The sequence below is a fragment of the Zymoseptoria tritici genome, chromosome 12 (assembly GCF_000219625.1).
Source record: "Zymoseptoria tritici IPO323 chromosome 12, whole genome shotgun sequence".
Taxonomy (NCBI): Eukaryota; Fungi; Ascomycota; class Dothideomycetes; order Mycosphaerellales; family Mycosphaerellaceae; genus Zymoseptoria; species Zymoseptoria tritici.
Window position 1 is genome coordinate 1,013,926 of NC_018207.1, and position 11,185 is coordinate 1,025,110.

At 46.5% G+C, this 11,185-nt stretch overlaps 1 protein-coding gene across 1 annotated transcript; it reads right to left on the reverse strand.

Moving 5' to 3' along the window:
- Positions 1–2,980: 2,980 nt before the first annotated feature.
- Positions 2,981–3,982, reverse strand: MYCGRDRAFT_97124 (uncharacterized protein; the record flags this gene model as incomplete). Its single annotated transcript, XM_003848060.1, has 3 exons — positions 2,981–3,177; positions 3,228–3,586; positions 3,753–3,982. The coding sequence occupies 3 exons, from the start codon at positions 3,980–3,982 to the stop codon at positions 2,981–2,983; spliced, it is 786 nt and encodes a 261-aa protein (XP_003848108.1).
- Between the last annotated feature and the right edge of the window lie 7,203 nt (positions 3,983–11,185).

The following is an 11,185-nucleotide window of genomic DNA, read 5'->3' on the forward strand; positions in this document are numbered from 1 at the left end:
CGGATTGAATTGCTACGTGCGACCCATTTTCAGAGACGAATGGGAAGACTGTGACTCGGACGGCGACTTCGATACCTCTTGCACGATCCTCGGCGGCAGATTCGCCGAGCTGAGTATGGGACAGCGTGAGATGGAAAGTGGACGCGAGAAGATGGAATTTATGCGTGAGGTACTGGATGAGGGTGAGAGGTGGAAGCCCAGCAAGGTGACCTGGATTAACCCGGAGCAAGAGGCTTCCATAGCCGCTCAGTCGGCTATCATGGCAGTAAGCTCTTCCACCCAGTCCCTCTTCGCTTCAATCCGCTGACCTCTTCGCAGTACGGCAACCAAGCGGAGCTAGAATTACAGTACTCTCGGGCCTGCCTCCTCATTCGCGTTCCTCGATTCGCCGAGCGCGTTGGTCACGAAGTCGCTGGCCACTCCAAGATCTTCCGCGGGATCGAGCGGGACGCCGGGAGGGCTGAGAAAGATGATGTGAGCAGTACGGACAGCGAGAGGGAAATGCAGATCGACAAGGAAGATATTGGATCTCATTTCACGTCTTTCGATGCTGGACCTCATGTCACGTATTATCCGAAAGACTACGGCAGACCGATGACGGCTGTGGAACAAATGCTCGAGAGGCAGAGGCAGAAATTCGGGGATTGGCAGGAGGAGAAGGTGAGTTTCGAGAGCTTCACGGAATAGCCTGGTATTGCATCGCAGGGAACGATTCGTTACTGCAGCGAGGAGAGATGTGAAGTCAATTATTTCCGAAATTCGAGGGGTCGGTTTCGCCTCACCGAGCGACTCGCTTTCGCAGAGTGACGCCTGTCCTGACGGAATGTTCTCCCATCTTACATCAAATCCATGCCAATGACCGGACATGAAGACATCGCCGAAGGATCGGACTGGCCTGCAAATTCGGACATATTCCGTGCGGCGGGCTTGCGACAACAGGACGTCCAACACCTGCGATGCATGATCGCTGAAAGGCCTGGAATCGCCTGATTTCGAGCACTTCTCGTCGACCCGGCAAGGCTGAGTATACTACAAGGACCCTTGTCGCTGCAACCAACGTCCTTGTCGCACCTCTCCCGTCTCCGTGTGGGCGGGCAATGATCTCTGTGCCAAGGATGGAGGAGTGCGCAATTGGGATGCGTCCGTTCGTCCTGTGTCGGCCAACTGCCATGGGGTTGTGGTATGAATTGGAAGATCGCCAAGCCAAGTCGAATCGGATGGTCGTAATTCTAGGGTGAGGCGCAGATCCAGGTCTTCGTCTGCCTCCTTCCTTGCAAAGAAGCCACCAATGCCAGGGAATGCCCGCAGTCGACGCCGACCACGCCGATATGCCAGCCTACTGTATCGTCACCATCCTGGCGACCGAACCCCGAAAGTGCGTACAGCTAATCTGACTAAGAAGGCAAGGAAATCCTCGATTGATCCTTGAAACCATTCCGACCTTCCCGGGCTATCGTGATGTGGACTCTTGATCTGTCCACAAACACCTGAGGAGAATACCTGTGGCAGTACTACTAGGCGAAATCCAGTTTTACAAGATGTCAGGCTGTAGCCATGGGTACTCCCTGCTGGCTGCCAGTCCGGAAGCTCAGGATGTCCGGGCGAGTGGCACACTCTGGACGGTGCGGAAACGGACGTCCGAGTAAGGCGGGCTGTGCAAGCTTTGTATGTCCATCAACACTTATATGCTGTCCCGTTTCCTTTCATTCCTCCCTCTGCATCGCCTCAACAGCCCACTCCGCGTCTCAATCCAATTGCGCTCCACTTCGTCTCAAAAACCACCAACACACCACACCAACGGACCACAATGAAGTTCCTCACCTCCCTCCTCCTCGCCGCAACAACCATACTGGCCACGGTCCACGCCGGCGATCGCATGCAATGCCGCGGCCGGACCGACGCTTACGTCAAGGACTTGTGCGAAAACGCCTCCGGTCGTTACGTAGGTCGCTTCACTATGCCCCGTGCGTGCTCTTTCAGCTGACTCCTCCGTGCCGGACACAGGAGTCCCCGACTTACTGCTGCCTCTCGGCGGACTATCACGATTATTTCATTGCTCAGTGCAACTCGGTCAAAGGAGGCGTTGGGTCGGACGCGCCTGCAGACCCTGTGAACTGTTAGTTCCGAATTGGAAGAGGGACACGGTTGTGGAGGAGGAGGAGGAGGAGGGAAGGGACAAGGGACCTTGTGTATCGCCGTTCGATGGAGCCGAGGAGAGGGGAGAGGGAGCAGCATGTTGGCAGACCGGAAGAATTGGGACTACTCCTTCCTCTCCGTACTTATTGGTATTGATCGGCAGTGCAAACGAACTTCTGATTCGGACCTCATCACATTGCCGACGGCATGATCAGACACTCCTGCCTTCGCAAGACCCGTGTTCCTTCTGCTCGCAGTCGCACATACGCGAGGACCATGGCATTCTTGTGCTGCCGTGTATCCTTCGCCCGTACAAGTCAGGCTAAACTCTTGCCATCCCTTCGCCTTCTCCTCCGCGCAAATTCACTGAACAACTCAAAGACGCTGTTGAATAATGCTCCGTCGAATAAGTTGATGTGGCATTCTCGCTCGCCGAGCTGCGAGCACCTTTCCAGTGAACATCTCTGATTGCCACATCTCATATAGATGTATTCGCAGTGGATCGTTTTGGATATGTTGGGAGACCACGGTCCTCTTCAGCGGATAGACTAGATCCGGACCACCCATCCATCAAACACCAGAAATATCTTCAATACCGCCAAAAGTGTAGACGTGATCGCCATATCGACGCTGAAAGAGGGCGAGACCTTGGCAATTCCATGTCCAGGATAGCGGAGCTGTCATTGTTGTTCCTTCTTGGAATTACTGCATCTGGACTTGAATATCCACTAGGTCGTCTCAATAGCCCGCCTCACATTTATCGCCATCAACGCCAACGACCTCACTAGCCAGCATCCCGGTTCTGCAGGCTTCACCCTCGGACATCTTCAACGTGATACGTCGCTCAGCTGAGTCGCACGACCACTTTCGCGGCACTGACGCCTTTTCTCACTCGATCGATTTCGAGCTGTATGGACTCAAAACCTTCTCCAATAATGATAGGGTCAGGCTTGGGTTGCAATATTCCGTTCGCGAGAGCTTTCGCCATCCATTCATGAACGGCGTTGTACGTCTCGGACGCTCGTAATGCTGGTATACTGACTGTGGGACGGTGTCAGTGAGATGACCTTGAGGGGAGTAGCCAGACTTACGTCGAGTAACCTCTACGCCGCCCTCGTATTTCGTCTTTGCTGGCGTCAACACTGCGGCGATCTTTCTCTTCCCTTCCACTTTCGCCAAAATTCGCGCGCAAGCAGGCAGTGTCTTCTCGTCGTCTGAAATGCAGTCCAGGACTCCAACGACAGTCTTGCCTTTCAATGCAGCCACAATCTCGTCCTCGACTCTGGGATTCGAGTGATCGAAGACCTGCGCCGCACCCAATGCCTCACACAATCCATGATTTCTCTTACTCGCAGTCGCAAAGACTTCATATCCTGCCGAACTCGCCATCTGCATCGCACAGCATCCCACACTCGAACTCCCTCCCCAAACCAACAGCGTTCCTCGATCTCTCCCACCACCATTCCTCAGCAACCCCTCCGTTGACAACCCCAAACGATCCGCGACAAACAATCCCGCCGCAGCCGTATCGCAAGCCAAAGGCAACACAACCGCCGGTTCAAGGTTGATACCATCCGGCACGATCGTCGTCGACTCATCGGAAATACTGGACATACCGCTGGAAGGCACTCATTTCCGGCCGTCTCGATTGGAGTCCACAAGCATTCGCCATAACTCGGTCTTCGGCCTTCCGCGTCGTGACTTTATCGCCGATAGCGACGATGGTGCCAGAGCAGTCGGCGCCGAGGATGGTAGGATAGATGGTTGGCCGGCCGGCGAGAGGTGGGTTATGGTACTGGATTTTGTGCTCGAGAGGTTTGATGGCTATGTAGGCGGTATGGGGCATGATGTCGCTATGACCGGGAATGGGATAGGGAGCTGGAGCGATGAAGAGAGGAGAGGTTTTGGGAGGGGAGCCAGGCTGCGGTGTTGGTGGGTGTGGTCATGGTGTTTTATTCTTCTTTGACAGACAGAAAGAGAGAATGCTACACGTGAAAATCACACTGGTCCTACCTTGATATATGCGTCAACAGAGATGTCGTCGTCGTCGTGCCAAATGATTCAGATTCGGAGATAAGCTGCGCAACTGAACTGTGGTTAGTCCGACAGAAGATGCCATGTCCTCCTTCCTACCTCGCAAGTCGGGTTTGAGGGAGACCGGCCCAGTTGCATTGTTCGAGATTGTGGAAAGAGAAGAGCCTGCGAGCATGCGTATTTGGACGTGCCTTGTCTGCCTCGCTGTTTGTCCGTTTCAAGCGTCTGATTTGGACAAAAAGCCACATTCCTACTCCATCGAAGGCTGATATGTGTCCGATTGTATATGGAAGTCCGCAGAGTCTAGATGCCGCAGAAAGCCAAGAGGCGAGTCATGAAGGAGAGAATGAACAAGAAGACGTTCAGCTGGCTGGACTAGGAGCCGTTTGCGAGCCAGGCGTTCATTCTAGCACGACTGCGTATTCCGCACAAAAACAGCCCGATTGGCCTACAACGCATCGTGGTCGCCGCCAGCCCTGCAAGGGTGAGACCATTTCTTTCCGTGTATACAGCCCGGCCGACCAGTCGCACATGCCAAGCCGACTAGTTAAATTCCGACATTTTCGCGTTTAGGGTCGGCCGAGGAAGTGAGGGGTAGGCTTGGCATTAGTGAAAAATCTTTATACGTAGCATCGCGACGCTGTTTTGTAAAATATTACGCAAAATCACACCTTTCTTTACTATAGATTTACTTAAGGCTTTGTGTACTAACGGGCTCTATAACGAGGACGATCTTTTCGAGGCTGCTTATACGATTACCCTACGAGACGAGAAGGTAGCCTAATATGTTATGTAACACGTTTCCGAACGTATTCGCGAACACATTCGAAAACGTGTTTATTCTAGCGTTAACTAACATATCGATCCCTATAGGACGTTCCGCTGCCCGACACTATTATCGCAGAGTATCGAGGTATCGTAACAATAGTAGCAGATATCGAGGTAGTATCTACAATACTAGAATATCCTAAGACGTATACGGCCGGCTACGCGTATATTATCGACGCTCGAATAACGCCTAACCTTAAGGCGAAGCTAGAGAAATCGGGGCATTTGGCAAGCAGCGCTTTAACGTGTTACTAAACGTATTCCCGAACACGTTTAGTAACACGTTAAGCAATATGTTTCTCTTTCTTTTGCTTGCGACATTCGCTAACATGTTCCCCTACAGACCAAGTATTATATAATAAGAGACTATCTACCTAAGGACTCTTAGTGTCGATTCCTCGATAATGCTCCGTATATACGTATTGTTAGTACTTATAGCGGAATACGGGCTTACGAATATATTAAGCTATAGTATCTAACACAGAGCTATACCGAGGTTCCTATTAATTACTAGGAGAATTAGGATACCGAGCGGCTACTAATATCCTTGTTCGAGAGAGACAAGCGGAAGATCGACGCGAACAGGTAAGTTACATCTATAACATGTTTTTTAACATGTTCGTTAATGTGTTCGGGAACACGTTAAACTACCGGTTCGGATATACTCGAACCTTAACACAATCGAAAACACGATCTAGGCCTCCGCAACGCCTAAACATGTTCGCGAACATGTTTAGGTTCGCTAACGCCTAACGCTAAAGGGGATAGGCCTAATATAAGGAACCGGACTAAGGAGTCTAATATAGCCGAACGTGTTCGCGAACATGTTCTGGCTTTGCGAACATGTTCGAGCTTATGTTTTACCTCGACTAATAATTTAATAGGTACTATTACTCGATTACGAGGTCCTTCGAGAGGCGGAGCGCGTGTAGCAATAAGAAGGCGGGTATCTCGCAATAACTAAGCTACTAGCCGGTATTCGTGCGTAATATACGAACAGTAAGGGCAACATGTTCCTAAACGTGTTGCAGAACGTGTTCGCTAACGTGTTAAGCAGACTGTTTTAGGGCAACCTAAGGTTTATATTTAATGCCGATACTATATACCCTACGCCCGGTAGCATTACATTCGGTCGTTTGATCCTTACGGGGAAACCGATATTAACTATTTAGAGCTACGGTTCGAGGATTCCTATACCCCCCTAACAGAGGCCTGCGAGATTGTCGAGACTGTTGCATTAAGGCGGCGCCTATGTAGTAAGTAAATACGTTCCTAAACATGTTTATAAGTATATTACTTAATATGTCCCCTAATGCTTTTCTAGGTAAGGTCTATATATAAGGCGAGGGCGAGCTTGTTACACATCCGTATCCTATAAGGTTCGTCGTTTAGATTCCGAAGAATCTTGTCTAAACGCCGTATGCTATTCTTGTCTCTTAAGGCGTTTATAATTACGTTCCGCCGCCGCTAAACAAGATGCTGACAGAAGTTCAAAAAGAGCTAAAGGAAATTATCGAGCAAATGTACGATTTAGAGCTAACGACAGGTAAGCTATCTCGAAAGGCCCTTTAAAGATGTTGTATAAGATGTTTATAAACGTATTACGTAACACGTTGTCGAACATATTAGGCCGCTACTAACTAGTAATAGCTCGGTTCCTCGTTAGCCGATAAGTAAAGGACTACTAGGAGTTAAAGGGGAAGCCCTCCCTTAGCTAGGTTTATAACTCGTTGAACAATACGGCTAAGATTACAGCTTTAATCGACAAATAGAAGGCCCTATACTACCTAGACGGCCGTAATTTCTGTACTATGCTCCTAGACTACGAGCGGGAGAAGAGGGATCCTAAGACAGTAAGACCTATCTACCCGAACATGTTCGTTAATACGTTCTGGAATGTGTTAACGAACATGTTGCTTATTACATCTCCCGCTATATTAGCTAATACGATAAGTAATATATCTAAGGCGTCTTTAACGACTATCTCGGCCCTATAGTACTCCTTTTTAACTAAGCATAGGCCTTTATCTTCTAGGAATAAGAATCGTTCGAATGCGATATATCTTTTAAAAGGCTATAGGGCGAGAATCTAAACGAGATCCTCTTTACTATTTTTAAGAAGGAGATAGGCAAAAGTAAGTTTAAGGTATTAATAAATATGTTCTAGAACATGTTATGCAATATGTTTCCCCTTTTTTAGCGGAGCTAGACGCCCTAGTCCGATCTTAGATGCCTAGGCGTCTAGCTTCGCTTAAAGGGGAAACCTAATATGTTTGTAGACATGTTTACGAACGTGTTTTCCGGCGTGTTCGTACTAACTTCGTAGTTATAACAATAGCTCGGGTTATTATTAGAACTAAGAATGCGACGACCTATAAAGTTGCCTTTCGACGTCTTTTTAAACGCATTTAGGAGGTAACAAACCGGCCTGTCGTATAGAAGTATATGTCCGGGCCGGATACGAAGGCCTTCTACGTAGTTATTATAGACTAGAGCGGGACTTAGTATTATAGTAAGGGGAACGGATCCTTTAATACGTTGCCGAGCGCGTTTGCGGATACGTTAACGAACATATTCGCTAATCTATTAAATAGGGTTTAGGAACTACCTAGCCTCTATCGATTCCTAGAATCGCCCTTAGTACGAGCACCTCCTCTATACCCTCGTGCTCTGTCGCGTACACTTTAAACGGAAGATCGAAGAACAGATAGGAAAGTATTAGCCCGAGGACGGTATCTAGCACCGGATGCTAGCTCTTGCCGATATTCAGTCGAAGGAGGAGTACTAGGCGCTAGTAAACATCCTAAAGAGTATATTTCGAGACATGTTACTTAATATGTTTAACAACATATTTATTAATGCTTTCGCTAATCTGTTGTTAGACTTCGAGCAAGACGAGCGCGTCTAGAACTAGGCCCGGAACAAGAGTAATCCTATTATTGCGGCTGCGATTAACTAAAACTGTACGAAGATAGACAAAGATCTATACGATCGCGTTCGTAAATATATAAATTCTAACGAGCAGACCGGGCATAAGAGCAACGTAATAGGGCGACGGTAGAAAATAAAGCTAGCAATTAAGAAGTAAGGTTCTACTTAACACATTTACGAAGATGTTTACGAATATGTTTACTAACGTGTCTAGATCCCGGATTCTCGACTTAAGGGACTATAACTAGTACTTTGCCCGGAAGAAGTAGGGCACTCTCTATTTATTCCGGAATCTATCTATAGCGTCGCGGTATGCCGATGTTAATACAAGAGCGCGTAAGTATTAGACTATAAGGGCAAGAATTACGTCGTAGAAGACGTTTATTAATATGTTAAGTAATATGTTGCCTAATATATTCGCTAACGCCTATTAGGGAATAGGCGAAATAAAAAGATTGCGGCGATCTAGTAGGTAATTAACGAGCGGCACGACGACGATCCTAACTAGAGGAGCTCCCTAGACTTCGATAATGCCCCTAAACACGATGCTAAACGCGAACAGGAGGCTGCCTACTTTCTAGGCGAGGAGACCGAGTCCGGCTAGCGTAGGAGCACTCTATCCGAAGGGGCTATACAGGGCGGGAGTGCACCAAAGCGCGCAAGGAGGGGGTCTTCCCCTCGAACGCGTTCGTTATCACGTTCGGCATCGCGTTTAGCATCGCGTTTAGTAGCGCCTCTATCTAGTTAGATACAGCTAAGCCTACTATAAAGGGCTATATCGGAGAATGTTCTACGGGATACTAGCGGAGGAGCAATGCAACCGCCGTCTTTAACGCGGGACGAATCCCCTTTAGCGGAATCGTCTATCTCGTTTGTAACGGCTGCTAACACGTACGTAAATACGTTCGCGAATATGTTGCGTAATATATTAATATACTTTTTAGGGCTGTACCTTCGCGTAAGGCTAAGAGCTAGGATCCTAATTACTAGGAAAGGCAGAGGGCTATATACGAGGTTCAAATGCTTTAGGCAAGGGTTCGGGAGGTGTAGGCTAATGCCCGGGCGAAGGAAATTAAGAATAAGCGTAAGGAACGAGAGGGTGTGCCGTAACATATTGCCAAACGTATTTACGAACGTGTTCCTCGACATATTCGTTACCCTACGCCTGCCCCCTTTTATTCTAACCGGACGAAGGAGTCTAGTATAGGGCCGGCTAACCCTAACGAACATGTTAGGCAACATGTTAGGTCTAGTAGCTATACCGAATGCCTGCGCTATAAGGTCTTTTAATTTATAGAGCCTCTATAGGATAAATAGACACTCTTTTGTGTTATATCTCGCCCTATCGAGCCGTAGTTAAATACATACTAGGTATTTATATAGAGGGGACTGTTACGAGTAGCAAAAGTTATAAAGCTTACTTTCGAGTGCAACAACTAGATATATTTAATAACTATATATAATTAGGCCCTATATATAAGATATATGCTCTTACTTAGTCTAGGAGCTCGAAATATATATAGCAAGGCGTGTAATCTACTTAGGAGACCTTTAGAGGTATATACGCCGGATATAAGCAATTAACATGTTGCTTAACATGTTTAAGGGCATGTTGCCGAATACGTTTCCCCGACTGTTAGACTCCTTAGTCCGGTTCTCTTTTTTCGGGCCCTTTTTTAGGCAAGGATTAGGCCTAGATTTATAGATAAAACATGTTATAGATTACGTTAACGAACATATTATTAAACATATTATATAGTTAAATATTAGCATTAGTATTTAGTTTTTTCTAAAACTGTTAAACGAAGTTTTCTCGCCCTAAAACCTAAGGAAGAAGTCGAATATATTCTCTAACATAATAGCGGAGGTAATGCTATTATACGGCGGGAAGAAAAAGAACATGTTCTAGGGTGTAGTAAACGTGTTAGCGAACGTGTTGCGTAATATGTCTGCGAACATGTTACTCGCGAAGGCTATCGTCCTTAAAGAAGGTCTAGCTTAGGCAGGTCTCGCTGACCAGATCGTTAAAGTAGGCTAAAACATGTTAGTAAACATATTCCTTAATATATTAGTAATGTCTTACTCCTCTAACCGTGTTCCTTGCAGCTAGTGCATAGCATATTATAACCCTAGCTCTTTACTATCTTCTTTATCTCTAAGAAGTTAATCTGAATATGTTAGCAAACGTATTGCTAAACATATTACGGAATATGCTTACAGTATTCTTATTAGGACTACGAGTAATTATTAGAACTTCTAGGCGTAGATCCGGGGCGGTAGGAGGAGCGGGAGCCGGAGCGGCGAACGGCTAAATACATTAGCGAACACGTTTGCGAACGTCTTTATTAATATATTTAAAACTTACTCTAGTAAGCTTAGCCTTAGTAGGGGTCTTAGTCTTAGGAAGGGCTATACTACTACCCTAGCGCTTCTTGCTACTAGTTAGAGCCTTATCTATACTAGAATCCTAAACATGTTAGCGAATGCGTTACGGAAGATGTTCGTAAATATGTTACCTCGCTAGACTAAGAGTCCTTAGACTTATTACTTAGCTCTACTAAGGTCTTAGACTTCTTTGCCTACTTCTTAGGGGTGCTGTAAACATGTTAGGGAACATAATAGCGAACGTGTTAGAGAACATGTTGTACCGGGTACTCTACTTTCCTTAGTCCTCGTTACGCCTTAACTTTATATGCGCCTTAATTATGCCCTTATAGAAGGCTGTAGCAAACGTGTTAGTTAACGTATTCCTAAATGTAATAAGGAACATATTACCCTTAGATTTATCTACTACATTTGCCGCCTAACGTCTAGTGCTAGAACCTACCTAGTTAATAACTTCGAACTTGTACTAGAATATGTTAGCAAATATGTTATAGGATATGTTAGAAGTGCTAACTTATATAGGTCTTGTAGTAGTTGCGAAGAGCCCTAGTAGTCTCGTATACCTTCTACAATATATTAGCTAACATATTACCTAATAGGTTTAGTATTAATATACACGGTACTAGAGCATAGTCTTCTCCTCCGACTTAGACTTAGAGAGCTCGAGGTCCGACTCTCTATCTAGTAGCTAGGTACCCTTCTACGAACGTATTAGAGAACGCGTTCTGTAACGTATTGCCTAATATATTGTTTCTTACCTTAAGACGATATATAATCTCGCCTACCTAAATGTTCTAGCTTAAGATAGACTTCCTATTCTTCTCCTATAGTATATTAACATATTATTTAATATGTTACTAAATATAATATA